Source organism: Buteo buteo, chromosome 13, assembly GCF_964188355.1.
Source record: "Buteo buteo chromosome 13, bButBut1.hap1.1, whole genome shotgun sequence".
Classification (NCBI taxonomy): domain Eukaryota; kingdom Metazoa; phylum Chordata; class Aves; order Accipitriformes; family Accipitridae; genus Buteo; species Buteo buteo.
This window is the reverse complement of record NC_134183.1, coordinates 30,093,748-30,119,875: the sequence shown is the minus strand read 5'-3', so window position 1 is coordinate 30,119,875 and position 26,128 is coordinate 30,093,748. Positions and strand designations below refer to the sequence as shown.

Below are 26,128 nucleotides of genomic sequence, written 5' to 3'. Positions count from 1 at the left end.
CCAAGAAAGTGTTTGTGTGTGTATGCGAGATAAACAAACTAGCTCTATTTTTGCATCTTGCTGCAACATGTGTCACTGCATCCAAAATGACAAGTAAACTGTGCCTGGGCTACCTTGGTCTTTCATCTTTCTAGCTGAAATTTTAACAATTCTGATTGTTGTATTTTTGCTTGTTTTCTTTTTGTTTGTATTAGTCACTCAAGGGAGATCTTGCCACATGTTTGACCTCTACTGAGATGGAGAAGAAATCCTTTGAATCTCAAAAAAAAAGTCTTGCTGCAGAAAATCAGCACTTAAGAGAATCTCTGGAGAAGGAAGAAAAAGCTTTGGCTTCACTTCAGGAAGAATTAAGGAAGCTAAGACAACAAATTAGAAACTTAGAAGATAAAGGTACTAGCACTGAGTCTATTGTAATGGAAAATCAGAAACTAAGGGAACATTTGGAAGAGGAAAAGCAAAGAAACCACAACTTTCTTAGGCAAAAGGAAACACTCTTTGCAGAGGCACAGATGTTAAGGAGAGAACTGGACAAAGAACGTCATGTTACAGAGGCTCTAAAAAAAGAACTGGAACAGTTAAGTTCTCGTCAAACACCTGACAATGCTAATGACGATGATACATTAAGAGAAAATCAAGAAATAGAAACTCTTCGAGGAAGACTAGTAGAACTAGAAAAAAAGCTAAACTTTGAGCAACAACGCTCTGACTTATGGGAGAAGCTGTATGTTGAAGCAAAAGACCAAACTGAAAAACAAGAAATGAATGAAAAGGGACAAAAGAAAGGTGCTAAAGGGCAAAGTAAGACTAAAAAGAAATCAAAGGAATCATTTTTTGGTTCAGTTAAAGAAACTTTTGATGCAATGAAAAATTCCACGAAAGAGTTTGTAAGACACCATAAAGAAAAGATTAAGCAGGCTAAAGAAGCAGTGAAAGAAAACCTGAAAAAATTCTCTGATTCTGTAAAGTCTACATTCAGACACTTCAAAGATACCACAAAAAACATCTTTGATGAAAAGGAGAGGAAATCAAGTGATAAAAGACATGAGGCACACAAGAAAGCTCGAACTTTTTACCGAGAACATAACTCTTATGAGAATCTGAAGCACAGGCATTACAAGGGACCTAACGTGCCAAAAGAATTCAAAGATGGAAGAAAACATCAGTTTACAACATTTGAAAAAGATACAGATTCACAGAAATTTCTCAATGATCCTTTGTGTAACAAAAGGCATCAGTTTGTCCTAAAGGGCTGCTCTGGTATTTTTGAATGTGCTCATCAAGAATTCATTAGTCTCTTTAACAGAGTATCAGATCCTATCAGGGTGGATGAATTTAATCGGCTAATGAAAAAGTATTTGCAACAAGTTGTACATAACTTTCATCACTGGAGAGAACTAGAAAATTTCATCAATAAGTTTTTTCATAATGGCATATTTATACACGACCAGATGCTGTTCACTGATTTTGTTAATGATGTCAAGGATTACCTGGAAGATATGAAGGAATACCAAAATAATAATGAAAAGGTTTTTGACGATTTGGACAAATATATCTACAGATACTACTTTCATTATGATAATTCACCCCAGTATGGACCCAGGTTTGTTTCTGTGTTTCCTGAACTTGTTAACACAATGAAGTAGTCTTTGTAAGACAACTAGTGTCCTTGTTCTAATAGGTGGTCTTCTAGTGGGTATGCATATGTCCATATTATATACACACACTAGAAGACTTTCTGAAGGACTCAATGGAAATACTAGATTGTGTTCTATAAAGTGGATCTGTAGTACCTTATATATAAATTTTGTGTGTGTGTGATGTTAGTTTGGGAGGCACTACAGATCCACTGTACGTAGCACAATTCAGTATTTCTACTGAGTTCTTTTAGAATACTGTGTAACTTCAAGAATTACTTTAGACTGAACAGCTATGATTGCCTAGCTGATGGAATGAATAAGTATCTCAGAAGCAGCATTAACTAGGACTTCCTTGTTATCCTTCCCTGAATGAGGGTTTTGGATATATTTGAGCAGTCTAAGTCCTGTTCTGGCAAGTATATTCCCTGCTGGCTTTTCAGGAATTTCACTACTCTCTTGTAGTTTAGTGTAATACTGAGTGAGTCTGTATGCCCAGAGCAGAGCTACTCAAATGGCAGGCTTTAGGTCAGATCCTGATGTTGACTACATTTTGTTCAGACTTGCTTACAAAGGTCCTTGGCATGAATTGTGTCCCACATTACTTTCCTATATCTACTGGTATTCCAGGGCTTCTACAGAGCAGTTGTGGTATGCTGCCTGGCTGGCCCAATGGAGCTAGATATGGTGGACTGTTTCAACTGCATAGAATTTGGTGAAAGAAAATTAAGCAAGCAGCCCTAATATATTGTGTGGAACTTGCTCTTTCTGGAACACTTACGTATATATTTTATGTGGCTTTTAATATCATTGCTATTACAAAATTGGCTATATAGTCTCTTATGCTAATGTTTATCCTGATCAGGTAAGAAAAAAATGTGATGTATTAACTAATTTATAATACACAAGAAGTTGTCCTTGTAGCCATAACAACTTTTCCCTGTGCTGGTATTCAGTGCAAAGCATATTTAGTATTTACATCAAGGTGCAGTTCTTCAGTCAGGTTTCTCTTTTGGACTTGTATTGTTTATTATTTCACGTGTGTTATTGCAGCAGGAAGTCTGAATACTTAACCACTTTGGGGTTACTAAATATCATGTGAGGTAGTACTTTATCTTATTAAAAGTTGAACCATGAGGATGATACTTCTATCATCAGCTACCAAGTAGCTTTTTTAATGTGTAGTTTTGGCAACCACGGCATAAGTTTTATGTTTTTATTTATAGTTCAAGTATTTCTTACTAATTTATTATTAAAATGAACTTTAATTTTTAATTAATTTAAATACTTAATTTTTGAGCACTTTAATTCAGTCTGCAGAAAAACAGGATTTCAAATTCATTTACTGATAGTATTATCTGAGGATGAAAATAGCCTTAGCTTAGCAGGTGGCTAGAAATGCTAGTCATATGATAACAGCATGTAGTATAATGGGACTGCTTGCATCAAAACCTGCAAGTGTTTTGTCAGTGCCCTCTCTCTCTGTATAAATGTACTTACTGTGCATTAAAACCTCTGAAGTGCCCATGTTTACACATGCTTTCCTAAGGGTCTGTAAAGTTTTTATTCTTTTTATAGAGCAGAATGTAATAGAATAACTGAGAAATAGATGGTGACCTCACTCAGGCATCACAGCAGGGATAATCAAACAGCTGTTTACCTGGCTTTATTCTAAAAACAACTTCGGGCAACCAGCTGCAGAGCTTTCTTTTAAATATACCATGATTTAACCCCCCCCCCCCCCCCTTTGCTTACAAGAGAAAGGACTACTTAATGCTAATTTTGTTTTCGGTCAACCTCAGCATGTTAAAAGCTGTTCTTGACAATGTAATTGTGTTTCAAAATGCTTTTAGAGAGATGCTTTCATAAGAGTAGTAATAAGCTTTTGTTTACTCCTTGCAGTCGACCTAAAAGGCCTTCTTTTACACAAACTGAAAATTCCAGACATGAAAAACAAGCTCAGAAGTACCACCACCGTAATAAAAGAGAAGGTAAATGGCATAAACATGGTCGCACTAATGGAAGACACATGGCAAATCTTGAAATAGAATTGGGGCAATTACCCTTTGATCCAAAATACTGAGTAATATATGGTAAAAATAAGATTAGAATTCATACCTCCGGAAACTAATTTTTTTCAACAAAGCAGCAAGATGCGAGTTTTTTCTCTAAATAACTTGATTTTTACACATTTTTTTGTTAAAAGGCAGAAGTCAAGCTTTCTAATTTGCATATTCTGTACTGTTGCTTTAACTGTTCTTTGGAAGTGATGATAGTTTGGGTGCCAGCAGTATTGTTGCAGAAACTAGGCATGCAATGTATATGAAAAATATGCTTAACTGCATTCCATTAGTGTAGTTCAAGCTTGAGTCATGCACAATGTACCAATAATTAACTCCAATGTTTGATATACTAACTTCATCTCATCCTTCAAAAAATAGGTCTACATTATGGTAATGTATTTGTTAGTGTTTTGTAATCTTACACTTGCTTCTTGTCTTTGGGGGGGGGTTTCAAGAGCTTGTTGAATTGTGAAGAATTTGCTGTGCTGCACTCTAATCAGCTTGCTGATTTAAGCACTTGAAATGTCTTGCATATCTGCATATTGTAGAAGAAAAATAAAGAGACATTGTGGGTAAAAGTCTTTATTTATAAAACAAACTTGGTATAGCTGTACAGTTCTATAAAAATGGTCCAGTCTTGTCTAATTTTTTATTGTTTAAGTAGTCATATGGTAACTTTGGTCTTCCTGATGTTTTCTAGTGTTGTAAGGTAGGTCAACACCCCCACCCTGCCATACTGCTACTGAAGTTACCTTCAGGAAGAGGTTTATGTGTTTCCAGAGAGACAATGGCTGCCTAATCAGACCTCCCCATTTGACTTACCCGGTTTCAGACTCACTACTCTCTCCTTTCTGCAGTACGAGATCTTCTAAGCATAGTACTACTATGCAAAACTGATCTCATTAAGCTCTGAAGTCTAGAAACTGATCTTCAGGTACGATTAATGTCAGTTTTTTTCCTGTAGACATAGATATGGCTTCCAACTCGTCCTTGAGGTACATGAGTGTGAAAGACAGTAGCTGTTCTCTCATAGCCCCTTAAAGCTAGAAATGATGATATTTCCTGTAAATGAACATACATTAGTTTCCATAGTCAGAAAGTGCAGTTGGGAGCATCAGAACAGTGTTCCAAAGTCTTCTGAAAACTATCAATTCAATTGTTCCCTGGAAGTTTTATCCTTTATTTTAGGAAAGACTGCTAGAAAAAGAGGCATCTACCCTGTTTGATCCTGTCCAGAGTGGATATTCACCAGACACCACTGAGTACATGAACTTCATAAGAGAATTCAGGGGAAAAGGTACTCTGACTGCAGGGATTTTTGCCTGTCACTGTTGCTTACTTTTAAGTGTATGGTTCTGGGAACAGACCGCACATCTATTTTAACATGGCTTGAGGAGAATTCCATAAAACACTACTTTATGGCATGTAGAATTCGCACAGAGGAGAGGGCAAACATGAATGTTAAGTACATATCACTAGAATGGTATCTATAGTACATCATGGACTAGGCGGGTCAATTTTAATTTAAGCTGTGTTTTAAAAAGTTGTGGAAAACAATTTTCAAAAACTATAACTCTCCCCTAATTTATTTTGTAACTTGTCCTCAAAACTAGTTTGTTTCATCTTGTAGTTACCATACCTGTTCTAGCACACTGAAGAAGATCAAGTGACTGGGTAATAACGTATCATTGTAAAACTCCTTATTAAGCCAGCCAAGTGGATTAGAGTAAAATACATCTGCTTCATCAATGTAGCTCTCATTTCCGGTTAGGTCTGGGGGACATTGAAGGAATCTCATTTTTAGAGGACAGTGAACATGACTAGGGGAAAAAACCAAAACAAACACTTCAGGATAAACTGATGACTGAAATGACTCATCACTTAAAGATACCTCAGTCAAAACCAAAATTGATTAATTAGTTTTTTTCCCCTAGAGTCGTATTTTCTTCCCTTCTGTACTTCATATGAAAGCAAAAGTAGAACAAGTGGATTCAGCTCCAAACTGCTGTGACTATGTCGTTAGCAGTTCACAGAAAGCAGATTTATCTTAATAAAAATACCATCTCTATAACATCATTTTCTTAAAAAGGTACTCTTCCATATCAGCTTCACTGTTTGTATCTGCTTTAATGTTTTGCTTACTTGCCAGGATCTGTTGCTAACTTCTTGGAATACTGACCTCAGTCATTGTACATTGTAATTACATTTCTTTACTCTCTAGCAGCAGAAGGTAAAATGAATACAGCTTGACTGTAACAATTAGTCTCTAGTTTTGCTACAAAAGTTACCATAATGAAGCAGTAGGACTTACTTCCAGAAGTCATAAGCCTTACTGCATATCCTCATACAAAGTTACTTTACAAAAACTGAATAAAGCTTAGATGCTGAATTTTATTCTGTGATATAAGCATTTGGCTTATTTCCCCTATTCATTCTGTACGAAAAATCAAAACTCTTCCTGTATATGTTTATCCATCTAAATTTATTAAGCTGGGGGTGGGGGGTGGAATCTTAATTTCTGCTTAAGTGTATGCATTTTAATATAGTACACTGTTAACTATTTAAATACCTGTAAAATGGAGTAGAGTGGCATGGCATCATGATGAAGACAAAAGCTTGTGACTGGTAAGAGCTATTGCAGAGTTGCTGTATGTGACTCATAACATCAAGAGAGCCTCGCTGGTGAATCAAGCCTGTATACAGAGCTGGGAGTAAGTTGGATAAAAGCAGGAAACTTGCTGCAGACTTCTTCCATGCTTTCAGGTGTTTCAAAGAATATCCTATAGAAACATTTGAGTTAGTTTTAGAGATGAGCAAATACTAACAATTCCACACAGTGCTTTTGAAAGTACCACAACTTCCTGGAAGACCATTACTCTGATAACAGTACCTTGCTTTGAGGTATTTTAATACAGTGTTCTTTCAGTCTTTACTCTTTGAATGGAAATTCAAAGGTTAGACTTTGCACTTACTAACTTCTGCATTTAACAGTGTAAATGTTAAGCCCATACCTGTCTTGAAGTACAGAAGTACAATTGCAAAGCCAGTGCTTTGTCTCTTTAGAGCTTAATTTTAATTTCTTGTGGGGAAAAATAGTCCCTTCAGTAGTCTGGATGAATGATATGTGGTGACTTACTGATGTGTTCTGATTCATGCATGTCCAAGTAGAGCCAGAATAAATGGTAACTACATGTGGTTTGGTATGGCTGTGGTGTTCTTTTTCTCCCAACATGCTGAAAGCTACAGCATTCCCTTGTTATTCATTTTTGAGCTACTATCCTTGGAAAAGCTTACTCTCCCATCTTTTCCCATCTCTCATCCCTGCCCCTTTCCCCCTACTTTTCTTGAAGGACCTAACAGGAAGAGACATTTCTCCTGGTGGGAGATAGCTGTATAAACCTGTTTCTCACAACCACAACTTAGATGAACCTGGCACAGAAGACAGCTTCATGTTGTAACTAGTCTGGAAACCCTTATTAAGTCATCTGCTTTTCAGTACTAGGAGATAAAAATATTTTATACAGCCTAGCTCTATGACCACCTTTACTGGATCACAAGAAACAAGTTAGAATATGCTTGTTTCAGAACTCAGTAACAAGTAAGTTAAATTAGTCTTCAGTTGGTCTGTTCTGACAAATTGCAGATCTTTATCTCAGATGAAAACAAAGTCCACTAATTAGGCTGTGGTTTAAACACAGTGGAAACATTCTATTATAGACATTTTTTACTGCTTTTGTGAAACCCTCTTAGCTTATCTTTAAGTATGCTTGGAAATGACTTTGAAATTCATGTGGGGTTTTTTTCCTGCTTTTATTTAATAATGTTTTGAGCAATTTAAAAAGACCTCTTTGTTATCAGACCACTGAATTATCAGAAATAACTTTTGTAATTTTTTTCTTTACTAAAGTATCCAAAGAGATGATAATTAGTTCTTGATAAATTGTGTAGTTAACATCATTCCCTTATAGACATGGAAGTTAGGAGGGAGGGATATTAACAAAAAATAGTGGTCTAATTGGAATTTTTCTGCATGTGAGGTAGAACTGGTTCATCTTAGACCTGCTATTGAACTAAGCCAAGACGTATTATGTATCTGATCTGAGAGCAAAATTACTGAAACAAGATTTTCTTTAACCTGTTTTGCTAGTCTAAACAAAAGTAAATTACAATTTTCATTTATTCATCTGTTTTGGACTTGTATTTAAACTAAAACTATACAGCTTCATGTTCCAGAGGTTTTAATTTTTCCTTTGCAACTTTTCAGCATACTAGACTTGACATCATAGTTTTACTTTTCCTATAGACTATTGTAGTTTATTCCTAGTTTTGTAAAATATAAACCACTTCCTTATTAGGCTTTCTGCTGTGTTTAAAAGAAAAAAACCACAAAACAGGAAAAAAAAAAGAGAAATTAATACTCTACAAGTGCCTGAGTTACTGAGGCAATTTTCATATTTTTTGCAGGAAGTACTTTTATCCATGCTAAGGATTCTCCATCTGTGTTTCAGTCTCTTGCTGTTCCTCTTTTTTTTTTTCCTTTTCTTCTTTTTTTCCTAGCTGTAAGAGAGGGTTAGGCTAGTTCTAAGACTCCTTTGTCAAATACCTACACTGACTACTAACAGTCTCTGTTTACGTAAAAATTATACACAGGGAAGATTGCAAGACATTTGAAACCAATGCTTACCACAAAAAACCATGCAAAATGGCAGTACTGGATAGATGAACCTGAATTCTTTATGGCTCAGCGTGCTGTAATAAAACAGATGTAATACTACAGCAAGAAAGTTAAATGCATCAGTTCTGTTGATAAAATGTGTTTTAGAGCATGGAGGACTGGAAGAAAAACACTTGCATGTACTAAAAAGCTTTTGGCATTGAAGCAGTTTAGAGTAAAAATCCAAACTGTCCCTTCTTAAGAACATAATGAGTACACTCAAATTAAGACTATTTGGTCAGTTTAAACCAAGCACTAATAAAAGTACCTGGCTACTACTCTAGCAATTAAGTGGTCTGATTCTATGACTACTAGATATAACTTAGCTAGTACTTCACCAAGTTGCTTTCTGTAACAAAACACAATAAAAAGTATGGATGAGAAGCTAAGATTCAAGTACACATTTGTATCTAACAGAGTAACAATTCACCTCTGCTAATACAACTTTACACAATTTCCCATGCCAACTTTTGAGGCTTTTTTGGGCATTACCACAAGACTTGTGTCATGGGAATCCAACAGGTTCTTAGAAAACTAAGGGAGATAAAAAAGGGCGTAAAACCAGTAGAGCTACATCCAGTTTTGAGTTGGACTGAAGGAAGAGGTGGCATTTGTGGCCTCAGTACTGTTTTGCTGTATTCTGTTACTATTGTAGTCCAACACCATTTATTACTTAATATTAATTTGCTTTATCTTTTCTTGTCTGAAAGTGTCTCATTTAATCTACAGTTAATTCTGATGCTTTAGAAACAGCTTACCTTTTCTTCTATTTCTCAAAATGATACATACAGTCCTATGATAAATGTTAAGAACTGTGCATAGACTTGTGAATGGAGTAAGTTTTAGAGGCCTAAGAACTTCTGATCTTACTGGGGATGTATTAAAGAACTAAATGAAATGGTATTTTCATTAACAAGCATCTAGTATGTACAGTTTTCTAACTAGTTCTATTGTTGCTTAAACACCTGTTAGGTGATTTGAGTGTTGTTTTTCATTTTCCATTGAATTTCATGCTGAATTACTTTAAGGGTCTGATCAATTCTAAAAATGTGTTTGGTAAAGATAGAAGAAGTAGCATTACATAAAATTCTAGAAACTGTTGTATAATTGACTGCATTTCTTGGAGCGTTTGAATAGTTTAAAGTTTTCTATCACTTAACCTGAATACTATGCTTTTTTGTTCTAGAGAGGACATGAGCTTTGAAAAGAACACAACCAGTGAAAGATAGTAGTTACACTTAGGAGAAATTACCTGTATACCAACACTGTCCAAATCACTGCCATTAGAAAGATGCGATACCTTTTTGGTGCCAGCACACAGCCATGAATAAAGAAAGGCAGATGGGTACCCAAGATGACTGGTAGTCCCTGAGTGAAGTACCAATGCCAAGGATGAGATCCGTAAAACGTTCCCAAATTCTGCAGCACGTTGAATTTCAAGAAGTTCAGCTGAACCAGTACCCACTGGGAGATTCAGGGGGTGGGGGTGGGCAGTGTTAAATACAAATCGAAAGTGAAAACCAACAGCTAAATTGAATTACACAGTCATCACTGGCCTTAAATGATACAGCATTTTCATTCATATTTCTGTTTTCTACTAAGACTCATCAGAGGCTTCCTATGTTTAGCAATTAACACAGCAGTATGTAAGTTTTGCAGTTTGTTGATAACTATTGATTTATTGAGAGCTGAGCATGCTGACTTTAAAGTAACAGTCTGTCATTTAAAATAACTAAGAAGTCAGCGTTTAAGGGTTTATGGCTTAGGATGTATTTAGAGATCATAGGCCAGACACAGTCACAGAAATAACAAAAGTCTGAAACATCTGTCCATGTTACAATACTTAAACCCAACCTTTTTCTTATAAGTCAAGTTTAAAACAACTTACCTCACCAAAAAACACACGGTCAATTATTAAAGAGGTTCCTACTGTGACCAATCTGCAAAAATGGAAAGTGGGTTGCACTTGATATTGCCTGAGTTGCTTTTGTATCAGATTCTACTCTTCTCCAAATAGCTATCAAAACTCCCTGATTCCTAATCTATTTTGAGATTATCCATACTCATGGCCATTTTACAGCAGCCAGTTGCCATCACTTCGTACCCTTGGCACAATCCTAGATTAAGCTGGAATGCTGTTCATGTCTCCCCCTCATGAAATCTCTCCTAGTGCTTTTTGCATCATATGCATTAATTTGAAGGAACCATACCCCTCTTCAAACTTTTGCAAAATAACTTTTTTTTTTTCCTTGTTTTTTTACGTGAAATCAGCTTTTTTGGGTTGTCTGCCTTTGTGGTGCTAAAATCAATCTTAAGATACAGCTGTGCGCAGTCACATTTTAAATTCAGAAAGAACTTACCCAACTGGAATGTAGTTGTGTAGGATAAGGTCTGCTTTCCTCTGTTCTTGCAAAAAATGACTGAAGACCAAAGGTATCCATGGGATGACAGCAGTGGGACGAATAACAATTGCAAGTGCTATCAAAGCTAAATATTTGCAACTAGAATGAGGGAACATAAGAAAAACAGAAGTTTATCAAAAGGTTTGGTCAATTCTTTTGCAGACAGTGACACTTCAACAATATAAATACTGTCATGTCTCTGACAAAAGTTTTTCATGCTGCAGGCAACTTTGATTCTCTCAGTGCAGATACTCTGTTTTGCTTGGAAGGCTGCTAACTATATAATTGCTTTATTAGCAATGGACTTGCTAACTAGAATCACATGCTTGCTTTAAAATAGATAGCTGGTAAAGAAAGTCATGACCACAAATTCACCTATATCTGAATCCAAACAAGCTTTTGTTATCTTTTCCCAAGTTACCACAAATTCCAGTCCTTTAAAGTTTAAACTAAAGTTTCCCATAAAGCGATACTTTGCATAAGGGAGCTGGAGAACAGTACTTTTACATACCAGCTATATCATGGCTTCAAAAAATTTTTTAGAGGAAATACCACAACTGCTGTTCCTTCCATGATCTAGAGCTCTTGGTACATGAATGAGGTGGGTTTGGTTGCCTTACATTTTAAGATAAAAGTTAGCATTTTAAACAGTATCAGTAGGTTGGTGTTATCCCAAGCCAAAAATTATCAGTACTGTTAGTAGGAAGTTTCTCACCTGCTCCCCATCTTGGAACCTTTTATCGGATAGTAGGAAAGAGCAAAAATGGTAAGAAGAGTCTCCATGGTGTTTGTTAGAGTTCTGGTACAGGAATACCATGTAAACCAGGAACACAGCTGGCAGAAGTACTGAAAATAATTACGAACAACAGGATGCACAGGGAGAAATGTTAAAACAAGTTCTGTAGTTTTAAACAAAGGTAGTAATTCTTCCAAGGTGTGATATCATTTTGCTGTAAACACACTACAACAAACAGTGTTTATTAACATGCATAAAATTTTTTTAAAGGCTGAGACTCACCACGCACTTTGCTGTTTCTGCATTTTCAAGGTGTTGCACTAATGAGTAAAGCTTCACATCAGCAAAAGCTGCCAGCACTGCCTGTGCAAGTCTAGGGACCCATATCTATATAAGCAGAGAGAAAATTTTACTTGCAACAAACCTGTTAAATTCCAAGTTTGAAGAGAGGACTACTGAATTAGTGAACAATTGTTTAGACCTGAAAATAGTTAATTAGTGAATATTCTCTATAGCTGTTTATGATTTTTAAAAACAGTGTTTTATTATGACTAGTTTTTTTTGCCGAAACAAAGAAAGTCTAAAGTTCAGCTGACTGAGTTCAGAAATTGAAAGTAGAAATCTTTGCCATTCATCTCCAACAGAAGTCAAAAGGGGCTGTTGTTGCTGAGTTTAGTAGAAATATACATTATTAAACACTTTGGAAAGCTGAACCAGTGAGCAATTACGATGTAGTGGCAAACGACGTCAGTATGAAACTCAAGGAGATTGATGGAGGCCAAGAATAATCCTCTGCAGTCACAGGCATCGGTACCGTGACTGGAGGTCTACGACCGAGTTCTGCACCCACGTGAAACACTTCGGTGAGGTCTCTGTGCTAATACATCTCTAATTGCCAGATTCAAGGCTTTGTATTTTACCTGGACAACGATAGAAATACCCTGAATTTAAATACAGTGCTTTTAAATTGAATAGCGGATGTGCTTTTCTTAATTATACTCACCAGCAGGTGAACATCATCCTTAGCCAGCAGCTGTAAAGCCTTGTAGATGCTCGCAAAGATCAGTGGGTACGAATAGCCCCTTAAGCCATTTGCCCATTCCCAAGTCAGGTACCCATAATTGTTAGTATTAAGGATGGATCATAAACAGCTAAAACAAAAGTTTTCCTTCGAGCTGTGTTATTCTCAGACTTGCCCGGGTCGAGACATTTCCCCTCCTGGCCGAAAGCAGTGGGGTTTTTGTTACTGGTCCAGCTAACGCCTTACTGCCCTGGAAATCCCCACCCGAGCGCTCCTCCCGCGCGTGTGTGTGTGCGTGGGTTTGGGGGGGGGCGGGTCCGCGAAGGATATTTGAAGACCATGCGGTGCGCCACCTCCAGCGACTGCCAGTACTCGTCCGGGACGAAGCTGGTCTGGACGAGGAAGCAGTTGAGCGTCCGCAGCGCCACCGTGAGCGCCAGCAGCGGCGCTGGCCCGCCGGCAGCGCCTGCGGAGGGGAAGGCTGGCTGTCAAGGGTCCCTCCCAGGGCCGCCGCCGCTGCCGCCGCCCTCCCCGCCCCGCCCCGCTTACCGGCGCCTCGCTGCCCGGCGGGTCCACCGGGGGCGCCGTACAGCACCGACCGGCGCTTGCGGAGCCGCACCGCCTCCGGCCTCCGCGCCCGGGCCCGCGCCAGCAGCCCGCCGGCCGCCTCCATCCGCGGGGGCGCCCCTCCGGCGGCGGCGGCGGCGCACGCGCGACCCGGCGGCGGCACCGCCGGCCGGCACTTCCTTCCGGTCTCTCTAGCGAACGGGGGAGGCCTCCGCTCTGTGGTCTCCCGTCCTTTCAGGTGAGGAGCGCCGGGCCTGGCAGGGCGCTGCTCGGGGCCGCGGGGCGACACGCTCCCGGGGCGAGGAGCACCGGGCCCTCTTCTGCCGCCGCTCCCCGCCGGGCGGGGGAAGGTGCCGCCGAGCAGCGCGGAGAGGCCGCGGGGCCTCGCGCGGGTGCCTCTGTCCCTGTGTCTGTCAGCGGGCGCGGCGGCGCCGCCTGGCGGCATGTGGGGGCGGCTGCCGCTGCCGCAGGTGGCTCTGGCCGTGGCCCTCGGCGTGGCCAGCGGGCTCTACATCTACCGGCCCGTCTTCCAGCCGCCCGGCCCCCCGCCGCCCCCCGAGGGCACGGCGGGGCCGCCGGCGGACGCCGCGCCGGAGAAGAGGGCCTGAGGGAGTCGTGTGAGCCGCGTCGCTCGCCCTGGCGCCGTTCCCCGGTACCGCCTCGCAGCCCGGCCCTCCGCGCCCCCCCGTCGGAGGAAATGGCGCCCAGGCCTGTCACGAAGTCGGAGCGTTCGTCGCCCGCCGGGGAACGTCCCTCCTGCGGCGTGTGCCAGCCGCGGCCGTCCCGAGCGGCCTCCTCTGCCGCCCGGCCCTGCTGCGAAGCCGTCAGCCAGCTGAAGGTGTAACTGTATACGAGCGTGTTTGGTACCAGCCTGTAGGGACCTGAATGTTGAAATATGTATGAAATTCTGAATGTTTAAAGGTATGCCTTCACGTCTAAGTTTGAATGGCCACCGGGGAACTGGAAAAAGAAAGTCGCTGTCGTACGGTTACACTTTGTGGGTTTTTTTGGACTGCCTCTGGTCCGATCCTCCGAGCGATAAATACCATTTTTATCTACTTGTCACGCTTTCAGTTCTTAATACTTTGCTTCTGTTGGGAATGCAGTTGTACTGATGGCTGAGAAAGGAACTGCACCCAACTTTGGTGTCCTTGGCTCATTCTCATACCTGTATCTAGATACATACACACATGTACCCCATGTGCATATACGCATCTTTGATTCCTGACGGAGTGAGGCTAGAGTGGCTATTTAGTACATAAGGTTGCCTGAAAGTCAGGCTGTACTTGGAGAAGTGCTTCAGTGTGTAGCTCAGGAGGACAGCATTCATCTTGCGACAGGTGTGGATCCGTCTGACAAAGAGAACCCAATCTGAGTCTGAGGAAAACTAGATCAGCAGGTATTTCAAGACTTTAGTAAATCTAAAAAGAAACCAAAACCTGCAGATCTTTGGAGGAACTTCTGTCAGATTTTGGTTTTAACACAGAATCTTGTTTGGGCAGCATGAGGGAAGAAATCCTTACCCCGGATGAGCTTTTATTTAAAGCCAGGAATGATGTGACTGCTGGAGGCAGTGGGTAGACTTTACAGAAGCTGAGAGGATAGCAGTAGAAGGTGGACTGGGAGCTTCAGCTGGTCCACGACAAATCTAGTTTGGACATGTCTGTGTCAACACAAGTCTGTAACGAGTGCAAACACAGAACTACTGTGGTGATTCCAGCACCTTCCTTTGTTAAGATGACCATTCTGAATTGAAAAGGCCATTTTAAAAAGGTATAACAGGTCTAGTGGGCACTTTCTTTGTAAGCATAATTGCTGGACGTTTGTCCATAGAGATGGCCGTTAATTTTGAAAAGTCTCAAGAAAGAGGACGTCTAAAGTGATGCAGACAGAAAGGGTTATTGATGCAGCTGGTCTTAAGACCGTGCTTGCTGAGTTACTGAGAATGCTGGATTTAAAGTGTGATTATTGAGCAGCTGTCGAGAGAGCAAGGAGAAAGTACTTCCGTCTTGTGAGGGGAGCTAGCCAGCAGGCGGCACAAAAATCTCACCAAATCCGCAGTGGCGAAGATTAATCTGGTACCACGTATTTTCCCTTCAAAACCTGTATTGCCTCTCATGAATTTTTATTAAACGACGTGTGATCTTTCAGCAAAGTCAGGAGCAGCACGACCGAAGAACCAGCCTGTTTAATTAAAAATGGCCCCTCTGAATTTGAGCAAAGCGAGTAGCAGGAGGCAGTGCCTGAGCATCGCACCCCGCTGCGGTACGGTGCTGCCCCCGGGCCGTGCTCGCCAGCCCGTTCCGGGGGTCGGGGAGTGTGGGGGGTGTCGGGGGGCCGAGCCGAGCCACGCCGGAGCGGTGCTGCCCGCCTGGCCCTGCCCTGCCCGCCGCCGTCCCGCCCCTACCTCGGGCCTTACGGGAAGTGATGTTGCCTTGACGGAAAAGGCACGCTTGCAGCCCAAAAAAAAGGGCAGGTGCGGAGGGACGCGGCGCTGCGGGAGTCCCGGTGGCCGGGGGAGGCGAGCAGGTAGGAGGGCAGCGAGCCGGGCTGGGGGGCGCCGGGGCGGGGGGGACGGGAGGTCCTCAGAGGAACGCCTCCGCTGCAAAGGGAGTTAATGAATAATCTCCGGACGAGTGGTTTGGGCAGGGAACTCCAAATACTGGGGAAAAAAGGTGATTTCCCAGTGCTGCAGAGCCTGGGGAGCGGCCAGCGCCCCCCGGCTGCCGGGACCCCCACCTAGCGCAGCGGGAGTTCGGCAAACTCCAGCGCTCTGCGGGCTGGCTGCTTCTCTCACCTACCGACGTGGGGTTTTTAAGGAGGGGGCCTCTGTTCGTGAGATTAAAGGAAAAAGTCTGCAGCCTCGGCCTTTCGGCTGTCCACGCATGTGCGTAACTCGTACAACTGCTGCCGTGAAGACCAGTACACAAATAATCCCTCTCGGGCCTTCCCACGTAGCAGATGTAGGACCTGGAAGTTTCCCACAGCTCGGGACACGCGTTTCTTTTGTAAAAAAGGGGAGTGGATTGCATGTTTGCTTCGAAAAGAAAAAAAAGCTTTTAAAAATGGTAAATTGTTGAGGGAGCAATATAAGTGTGTTTTATCTGTTTAGCCAGAACTTAAATCTTGTTATTTGAATGTCAACAGATCTGTTGCTTCTTTCTGAAGATGGCATGTTTGACAGAGTCTCCTTGCTGAGAGGAGGGTTCAGGAGGTCTCTTCAACCTGATGTGCAATGCTTGGGCTAAACTAACGCTTTCATGATCTTGGATCCAAAGAAAGCTAAATCTATCAGAAAAACATCTTGGTTTTTCTAGCTCTATAAGTAACTTTTATATAATACATAAGTAGTATTTTTTTATGGTGCTAGTGAAGTATAAAGGACATGCCTAGAACTGTCAAAACCACCCAATTTTAATTTTTATCTCTCCCTAGAGATGCATCAGGTGTATTTTGAGCTTTCTGATTCTATGACACCTCAAATACTTTCCGTAATGATTACTACTTAAGAGGTTTTCATCGGGATAACGCATGTGCATGTTTGGAGTTCTGCTAGGTGTTACTGGCAAGGTGATGTTTCTCTGTACTTAGGGTTTTTATTGAAAGTCTACAAAATATTTATTGATTTCCATGCATAAAATGTATTAGCGGCACTAATCAGTTTCTAATATCTATTCTGCCTGCCTTTTCTTGGAAATTTATTCTTATGTAGACTTGTCTTCTCAGCCCTTGTTTCTTTTTGTAGACTTAGACTAGTTTTGTGACTGTTCCAACTATTTTCCAGCCAGGGAAAAGCATATAATAAAATACGCATTTCAAATTTTGATACGTAATTGTAGGAATAGTATTTGTGATGCTAAATGGATGTCTCAAAAGCATGGTTAAAAAGGTGGAAAAAAGAACAGCATGTTCCTGTGTTTCTAGTTCAGGGTTCTAATTTTACGTTTACTTAATTTGTTGCGCAGAGGAGTTTTGGGTGGGGGGAATGTGCTACAACTTACACTGTTTTATTTTTACAGTTAATAAAATTTCTCATCTGCAACCAGATATCTAAAACCAGACTGTAAGTTTGTTTTCATCACTATTGTTAAACATGGGAACACATTATTTTATCGCTTGACTACACATTTCCTTTTCTGTCAAAGAGAAGATTGGTGAGATAAAAGAATTTATAAGTAGCTTTCGGCATTTACAGAAACAAGTATTATGAGCAGTAATCCTCCTGTGTCTTCTTTGGATTCTTGGTTGTTCTGTTACTGCCAGGTATCTGCTGTGCTGGCAGAAACACATTTTTTTTCTATTTATACAAATATATTCCCAACCAGTCTTCCTCTGGGAATAGCATCTGATTATAAGATTTCTTTTCCTCATTTGTTTTTTGGTCGTCTTAGTCTGAAAACTGCATCCCTATCAGGAGGCAGGACTAACTTGAACCACATTAAATCATCTGAGATCATACCCTTTTATCTCCAGTGGAGGTAAAACCATAGTGAATGAGAAGTCCTAGCCCCTGATTTCTTTTCTGGAACATCCTTATATTGGTTTATTTTCATACATAATACAATAGAATTTACTTCTGATTATTGTAATAAGTGGTCTCAACGTCTGTGATTTATATTCTAATGTAATAAGCTTTGAAGATGAAGTTATGGCTTATAGATTAGAATATGACATATAACCAGCAAAACTTTTTCCTCTGATGTTGCTGCGGCTTCAGGGGGTTGAAAATGCTCTGATATATGTGTAACAGTTTTGCATAGTACCAGGCTTTGGAATCCTTTTCATGTACTGGCCAGCACCTTGGAGCTAACCTGACAGGTTCGTCAGTATTTTAAACTACTGCAGGGGGAAAAAAAAAAAAGCAGATGTCCTTGCTTTTATGGCTCTGAAGATGATATCAAAGTGTAAACCAGTGCAGTGCTATTTTCCTGAGTTTGTAATCCCATTTCCCATAGCTGTTCCCTCTCTCTATGTCTGATACTTTTACTGGTGAGATATGGGTAAGACTAAACTATACTGGATAAAGGCACTTCTGAAAGAAGGCACTTACTGGTAGTAAGGTAGGAAAGGGGCAGGAAGCTGCAATGAAGATACCAGCTTAGTAGGAGGGGTAGAGCTTTTCTAGAAATCTGTGGTTTGCAGTGGAAAAAAAGAGTTGGTAGATGTGTGAGCAGTGGTTTTAAATTAAAAGTTAAATTTGTGGGCACTTGCAAATAGTGTGTTCAAAATCACTCTACACTTAGGCAGTGATTCTTTGTGTAAAAAGGTTATGTAAATGGAAGGACTGTAAGGATTATACCTAGCTGAAATATTTTATATGCGAGTAAAACACTGGATGGGTATAAGGACAACTGCTAAACAAATCAAGCAGTTGATTCCAGATTAACTTTGGAGTTTGTGATTGCAGTTTTGCAGCTCGCCATCTTACTGCTTGTGTGTACAGCTATCAGTTGAAAAAGTGATGAAAAGATAAAGGAATAAATAGCAAAATAGTTAAGTATTACTCAAGCTGCATTTTTTTTTTCCTTTCAGGTAAGGCGAGCTCCATGGGTGGAAGTAATGCCTTTTATTAAACCAGCTTACATTGCTGGAAAGGGTAGGTGAGCTTTCAGTTATGTAAGCCCCTTTCAGGTTTGAATTAGAAACAGCAGAATACAAAACAAAATTGAAAACAAATGATACATGATTTTTATAGTCCTTCTGTTAAGCATGTTAACCCACGAGGCAGCATATGTCATTAAAAGGTGATGAAGGTTCTCTTGCAGAAGTACTACTGTTTTAAAGGCATCCTCCCATTTCTAATTAAACAACTTCAAAATGGCAGTGCTGTCACGGTAGCTGCTATACAACCATGAAAGTGAACAGCATGTGCTCTTGAAAGTCAACCGAGTTTCACTTTGAGGGTCTATCTCATTATTTTCATAACTGTTGGATATTTCATTTGGTTCTTTTAGCTGCTCAGTCAAAGAGCTATAAGTAAAAAAGGTTGCTCGATGAACTGAAAAGGAAGAAAACAATTTTTGGGGAATGGAAATATTTGGACTAGGCTGAAGGCTGCTATCAGTGATAAGGACTAATAAAGCATGTATGTTGGGTAGGAGGAAAAGAAAAGTTGATTCATTTTTATGATAAAAAAAGCAAATTTTCTGGTTTTCTTGCAAGTCTCTGCCAGTCTTGCAAGTATAATGTTTCATATTAGTAGTTGCTGAGGGAAATTATATTTCTCCTGCAAGTCATTGCTGATAATTGCATGACTAACATGGAGTGCGATTTATTTTGAAAGCTTTAGGATATAACTTGAAGCTAGCAGTTGTGGAAGTTACTTGTGCTGTGAAGCTGTTTTATGCAAGGTTTGCATGAGAGATGAATTGCTGTTACAGTTATTGCCAGTGGGTGGTGCTTTCCAAGTCTACTTGGAAGCCTAGCTAACATTCAGAATGCGGATTATAGCAAAAAGTAGGATAGTTGGTCTTTTTTTTTTTTTTTTTTTTTTTCAATTGCAAATGTTAATCGTACCCACCAACCCCCCCCCCCCCCCCCCGCCCCGACTTTGGTTCCAAAACAAACTTTATGCATGAGTGCATGTGACCCAAAATACAGGTATCGTTAGATTCTAGTGCTGCTGGTATCATCCGTTTGCAACAGAGTGTTTCTCATCCAAAACTTTAAGGTCCTGTGCACTTAACAGCACATACTCTGCTGACTGTTTCCTCCAACAATGATTCAACTTGACAGGTCTTTTCTGCTGGGGCATGAACTGTCTGGCTATACTTAATTTTTCCATATTCTTTCTTGCATCAGAATAGTGTCAGGATAGACATCTCTGTACAGAGATGGTGTCACAGAAGTTTAAAGACAGTACTGTCTGAATTTGATTGTATTTCTTCTGAATTTGGTAGCAAAACTCTCATAATTTTAGTTTGGATAAATGTAGCCCTAAGTTGGAGTTGTTGAAGTAGTAGTTTTTTTAATGTTCTTTAGCTATGAAGTAGAAGAGGTGACTATAAATCTTTTTTTGATAGTTTTCTAGAATTGTTGGTTTGGATATAGCACCCAATGCACAGGACAAGGCCTGAGATCCTGCACTGTGTCAGCAGAAGCAAGCTTTGGAAGACCTATGGAAAGAGTGTGCTGCAAAAGCAGAATCATGCTTTCTACTAGGTTTAAAAGCAAAACAAACCACAAAAAAAAAAAACCAACCAAATTTGAACTGCTAACACAGTGAAACTCAACTAGTTTTTATTCTATTAACTTTTTATTTTTAATAACAGATGTGCTTAAATTTTATTTGCTTTTAAAGAGAAAATGTCTTTAAATCTAAATTGAAAGTAAATGTAAATGGAGTGATTGTGGCAGTATGTGCTGCGGCTAGTCTGGAGCAATGCATATACAACTTGGCCAGCTAGTGGCTACCCCTTACAGAACTGAAAAACTGTAACTGCCAGCTTTCAGTGGAGGCATGCATCTCACTCCTTCCTTTATCCAGCTGCCAGTTTTTCACAAAGTGTGTAGGAACTTCATAGCTTTGTGGCTGCTTCTGCTCTGTGAAGGGGTGTTAAAACTGATCAACAGATTTAAATGTTTGGGGAGAAGGCAGAAATTAGAGAAATTCAATGTCTCTGCCCCTTTCTGTAATAAGCTTTGTTTCCTTAGGAAAATGTCCTCATTTCAGGTTTGTTTTTTGCATTGCAAATTTGGAGCTTTGCTCCAAGAGGTCCTTATTGCATTCGCAGTGTGGTGTGTTGAGCCTTAGGGAGTTTATCTTCAGCCTAGCATCCTGAGGGATCACAAGGAATGGGAGCAGTAACATTTTTCTTAACTGGGAGTTGCGCAGGGAGTGGGATAGGGCCAATGGAACTGAAAGACCTACTTTGGTAATGTACTCCAGAACGACCACCTTTACAAGCCCACCCATTCCTCTTGCACACTCTGAAGGAAGTAAGATCAACCAGTCAAGTTAGTCATACTTAATGTAGGGAGTCACTGAATAAATGTGGAAATGAAGGAGCTCTAGTGTTAATGATGTTCATGGTTTAAGAAATGGTAGAGGAGAAAAAGAGGCATCACAGGTGTTTAGTAAGGTTTCATATGCTTCATTGCATGGAAGATCAAACAATAATACAGGACAAAAGGAATACTTTTCTGTAGCTCAGAAGAGGTATGCTTCTATATCTGTCAAATAGTGCAAATAACTACCCTTTCAATTTTTCCTCCTGAGAGCAAATGTAAAGTGGAAAAGACACTATTGTCAGCTTATGTGGAAAATGAAGGACCATTTGTCCTATTAAGTAGATTTACAAAAGATGTGAATAGGATCTTTTTGTGCTGGAAAGAAAGCCCAGCTGTGTCCAAATTGGAACTCTGCTGAGATCCATTTTAAAAAGCAGTGTCTTTTACTTGGCAATGACATTGGATCGGGTAGTGCAAAGAACAAATGCATATTGGTTAAGCCTAAGCATGAATAAAAATATCAAAGCAACTTTCAAAACTATATTGATGTTACAGGATTGTAAACCACTGAAAATCCTTTCTAAGGAAGCTGTAGTGCACGTGTTCCTTTACATTGGTACAACAGCTTCCTGTAAAGCTACTACGGTTTTTATTTAAAAAAATACACTTAGTCATCAACACTTCTAACATGTAGATAAAGGTCATTGATCTAAAATGAGATTTGTAGTTCTTCAAACTGAAGATAGAGACATTGAATTATTAGTGTGGTTTTACAGCTTCTTACCAAAATGCAGGGTCGCTTCTATCTGCATGCATTACTGTTCTAGGTGCTCTCTTCATGCAGTCAGGCGCCCACTTGGTAAATTTTCTAAAATGTGGAACCAGCGTCTGACAGAAGAGCTGTGGCATGTCGAGTAATTCATCCATCTTTAGGTTAAATATTCCTCTTCTAAGTACAGGTGATGTAATATGAATAGTGTGAATGTTGCCAAAATACTTTCCTACATGCAAAAGGATCAAATTTGTTCATTTCAGTTAAAATGAATAATCATGTTTGTTCTTACACTAATACATTTTATTGCCGTTTTAAATACAGAACTTTTTATTCACCATTTGTTGGTGTCTTAACACCCTATACCTGGACACTATATTTTTTTCTATTATTTCCTTTCTAATATTTCAGAACTGTAATAAGAGAGAGCGTGCCTGATTCAGGAATTTAAAATGTTTTTTCTTTCCCTTTTCATTCAGATCTGGAGCAAGCACCTACACTCTTGGCTTTGCCTCAGGATAAACTGTGGCTATGCTGACATTAATAGAAAGTGATGTGGAGGCAGTAAACTTGCAGTTCAACAGAATTGACAAATCAATTAGATCTGCTTGTTTGTAATTTTACTAGTCTTTTCTGAAATACTAACAGGTTCTTCAAATGTAAGCAAATTTTATTTCAGGAAGCAAACTTCTGATGTTTTTCTTGTGAAAAAGATGACAAGAGTTTGGTTTATAAAGTTTTCTGAAGTGCTGATGTTGAGTGCCTAATTGCTAGGAAGGATTCCTGTCTGTAGGCAGTGTGATGTTTCATGAAAAGAAAATTGATGCTTTTGATTTGTTGATTATTTTAGTGCTAACTTTTTCTTATTCTTGAAGAGACCCTGGTAACTCTTGGAAGTTAGTCATTTAGAGCTTCTCTTGGAGGGGATTATTTTTAAGAAACTCTTTTCTGTGTAAAATGCTACTGACCTTAAACATACCAATACTTATCTCTTACAATGCTAAAAGAAAGCTCTGTCACCATTACTGGAAACTGCCTAGATTGGCTTATAGTTGCAGGAACAAAACATGAAAGTTTTACTTTAATCTGTAGTATTACTAAATATTTAGCAGATGTGCCTTTTGGGTAGCAGGGAAGGACTGCCTGACCTACTTTCATTTTAATCACTGAAGGGTTATTTCATGATTAATTTCTGGTGTGAAAGCTGATCTTCTGAGTGTGGGTTGTCTTCTTTCTTTTTTTCTTGGAAGGATATTGGTGAGAGGAAAGCAGAAAAATCAATATAAAGGATTTTGTCTCCTCCTTTCAGGTCTTTTTAGCTCTATCTTGAGGTATTGGGATGTTACTGCATTTATGGACTGCTGTGGCAGTAAGTAGCAAGCTCATTCACATGACAGCTGGTCAATTTTCCTTTGCAGCGCATCCCATTAGCCCCTCTAATTTTTTCCAGAGTGTCTTTTCGTGAGAAGCTGACTTTCTTCCAAGGAAATAACTGCAATTCTGTTTTACAGTTGTAGGAATCTGCCTGTACCAATTAATACATTCATATTTTTCCTATTTACTTTTTTCTCATCTCTTCTTTTTGTTTATTGTAGGGTATTTCTCTCACTGTGAAACAGTTGCTGTATAGCATGTTCTCTGACTTTTCTTGAAGTTTGCCACCACATATGTGAATCAATTCATAGGCAGTGTGTCCCAGTGGCTGCTTTTTCCCCTCTTGCATTTTTCAAGTTTCGTCTTTGATTGCCAGTAGAGGTTTTGTGGCACAGATAGGACTTGTGGATGCTAACAAGTAACATTACCCTTGGCTGTCTGCTGGTTGGTTTTCATTCGATAGACTTGCAGGTCATCTGTTGAATGCATGTGTGAAAACTATGGCTGTTGGTATGGGCATGGTGAATTTTTAGTGTGTGTTCAAAAAAGCCATTCACTTCAGAGTGTGGAAGAGGAGACCGCCAACAAAATTGGGTAATTGAGGAGTGGGGAGAGTGGAGGCAGTTGACACTGATGTTAAGCACATCTTTTGGCTTTGAAAACAGTGATGAGTTGTGCTGTAGCATCGGAAATGGACTGTTGCTAGATCTTCTTCTTCCCCTATTTCTGTCTCCAGTGGCAGTTGTCTTAATTCCTGCAAGAACCGTGGTCAGACAGGTAACAATCCAGCATTTTCTTCTAGAGGAAACACCTGCTACAGGACAGTTTGGACACTTGCAGCTTTTCTCAAGAGCATGGAATGTATGAAGGCAAACGATAGTTGTGATGAAGAATGTTCCACACCGTCCACCGTGTTTGACTCTCCTCAAATTTCCTCCTAAATTCCTTGGCCTGTATAGCATAGATAATTTTTACAAGGCGGCCATAAATTCCATGCATTCAGGTCATCTTGTTTATACAACCTGTTCATAAAATTTGTTCACGAAAACTGTGGGAAGATTTAATAACTAAATAGGTGGCCATTCCTTTGTAGAGCTGTAGTTTCAAAAGTAGATTTCATAGTTTCAGGACTTTACTGGTGTAATTTTGATCCCCTACATAAACTTAGAAAACGTCCAAGCTCTTAAAACCCCCTAAGATTTGGGTAGCAGTGAGAGGAAGGCTTACCTTGGGCTGGCTGCAGTGGTTCCTGTTCCAGCTGCTGCTGTACTGTTTGCTTGTGTTTCCTGCCACTGCAGTGAGGTTGGCTCAGCTGTTTGTGCAGCATTTGCTGAGACCCTGCGAATGTGTTTATTTAAAAACAGATACTTTAAATAACCAAACATTGATGTCCTCCCAGTTTGTAAACTGGAGCCCTCTGTTTTGGTACTAGCTCTGCAGTGTGAAATCAATGTAACTTCACCCTCAGAAAATAAGCTTTATTTCAGTTGTACCTTCCTAGCAAAGTCTTACTGTTTTGGATAAAAGCCTTTCCTGGAAGGGGGAAGTGGAAATTGGTTGGTATTCCTCACACCAGGTTGGTAAGAGGAAAGTGAAGAAGCTTTGTTTTGTCCTGAAATCAAAAGCTGAAGTCTGGAAATTATGAATTGCTTTCCCCTTAAAGATGGCAAAAATCTTACTGTGTGGAAGGGCTTCAACTCTGTTTACATTGCTGGTTGAGACTTCCAGACAGGCAGTTTGTGTTCAGTGTGTGTAGCCACCCCCCGGCGCTGTTTGCAAACAGCACCATGGCAAAAGAGTTGTTGCTTTGTCTGTCAACATTTCTTGCCCTGTTCCTCCTTCTGCACTCTGGAGCAGTTACCAGAAATTCTTGGGTGCTTGTGGTCTGAATATTTCTTCACAGTAAGCAAATGTGCTGGTATCGATCAGGGAAGCAGTTAAAGATTAAAAGTGTTCACGTTGCTGAAAATTGAACACAAACTTTTTTATTGCATGTGGGAGCAAAAAAGGGAATTCTATATTCTTCTGAAACTGTGGTGAAATTTATAGGAGATTGGAATGAGCCAAGAATGGATAGTTTTAAAAATTATAACCTGTAACAAAATGTCAAAGAAATGGATTTTAGTTAAATCTGGAAAAATGCTAAGGCAGGGCATGAAAAAGTGTTCCATCACAGATAGTTGTTTGCCAACTCTGTATAACAGAACTTAGATGTTTACTGAGGGAGGGGCAATAAAAATTGCCTTGATTTGTGGGAAAGGAGGCAAGGTAATTGAGACAAGTGAATTAGGGGGCTTGTGGAGTTGTTTTCGTTACTGGTAGATGAATACATTATGGATACATTAAATTTTGTAGCAGGCCATCTGCAGCACTTCTTAAATGATAAGACTGGAGAGTAGCCTTAGAAACCTTTTTAATTTCCTTTTTTACTTCTCTGCTCTTGAAACACTGTTGAGGAAAGAAACTGAGGCAAGAAAGGGTTGTGCAAGGCAACCTGTCTTCTGTAAAAGCTCACATCTGCTAAATCTTACATGGTAAGTGCAAAACTTGCTTTGTCCACACCTTTCAGTCCTCTACTGTTAGCATCTGTCATGTCAAAGGTGTTTGTGAGAGGGAACGAGGCCTGGTGGTGGCTGCAGGTGGCTGTGTAGTTCCTCTCTCATCCCTCGGACCCAGCGCGGGGACCTCTGTTCAGCGAGTGCCTTGGTGCAGACACCAGTGCCCTAACGTGGCCAGACACATGAATCTTGCCTGTTGGGTGCCTGTATTAACAAGCCCTGATGAATGGGCTCGTTGAGGACGAGTTGGTTCACATGTTAAATCAGTAACTTTATTTCGTTGAAATTATTTAGATGTGTAAAATGTCTGTGTATGTCTCTTAGGATTGAGGGGGAG

General features: G+C 40.1%; 3 protein-coding genes across 16 annotated transcripts in view; 2 read left to right on the top strand and 1 right to left on the bottom strand.

Annotated features, from left to right (window-relative positions):
* The window catches only part of CCPG1 (cell cycle progression 1), a 33,416-nt gene extending 23,687 nt beyond the window's left edge, over positions 1–9,729 (top strand). For 7 of the 9 annotated variants that reach the window (XM_075045312.1, XM_075045313.1, XM_075045308.1 and 4 more), the window contains 2 exons: positions 195–1,600; positions 3,537–4,310. In XM_075045312.1, coding sequence (XP_074901413.1) covers positions 195–1,600; positions 3,537–3,717 — 1,587 coding nt within the window. In that variant the 3' untranslated portion in view covers positions 3,718–4,310. Of the gene's footprint in view, positions 1–194; positions 1,601–3,536; positions 4,311–4,885; positions 6,894–9,597 lie in introns of those variants that run through there. The other 2 variants (XM_075045311.1, XM_075045310.1) reach the window with 2 other exon arrangements.
* Positions 4,505–13,718, bottom strand: PIGB (phosphatidylinositol glycan anchor biosynthesis class B). Its single transcript, XM_075045316.1, has 12 exons — positions 13,120–13,718; positions 12,904–13,036; positions 12,553–12,673; positions 11,832–11,936; positions 11,529–11,659; positions 10,772–10,912; positions 10,300–10,351; positions 9,664–9,875; positions 8,382–8,446; positions 6,267–6,477; positions 5,337–5,517; positions 4,505–4,759 (listed from the first exon to the last, which is right to left on the bottom strand). The coding sequence occupies exons 1-12, from the start codon at positions 13,580–13,582 to the stop codon at positions 4,628–4,630; spliced, it is 1,947 nt and encodes a 648-aa protein (XP_074901417.1). The 5' UTR covers positions 13,583–13,718; the 3' UTR covers positions 4,505–4,627.
* Positions 13,245–26,128, top strand: part of RAB27A (RAB27A, member RAS oncogene family) — a 35,865-nt gene continuing 22,981 nt past the window's right edge. For 2 of the 6 annotated variants that reach the window (XM_075045324.1, XM_075045322.1), the window contains exon 1: positions 13,245–13,375. The gene's annotated coding sequence lies outside the window, so the exon portion shown is untranslated. Of the gene's footprint in view, positions 13,376–15,527; positions 15,667–18,712; positions 18,734–25,716; positions 25,768–26,128 lie in introns of those variants that run through there. The other 4 variants (XM_075045321.1, XM_075045320.1, XM_075045325.1 and 1 more) reach the window with 3 other exon arrangements.

Excerpts from the sequence above, each read along its gene's own strand:
- PIGB (XM_075045316.1), bottom strand. The coding sequence starts at position 13,582 with ATGCCGCCAGGCGGCGCCGCCGCGCCCGCTGACAGACACAGGGACAGA. Across the intron at positions 12,674-12,903 it reads GTGGCGCACCGCATGGTCTT|CAATTATGGGTACCTGACTT; the intron begins CAAATATCCTTC and ends CCTTAATACTAA. Across the intron at positions 4,760-5,336 it reads TCTTCAGTGTGCTAGAACAG|GAAATATCATCATTTCTAGC; the intron begins GTATGGTAACTA and ends GTTCATTTACAG.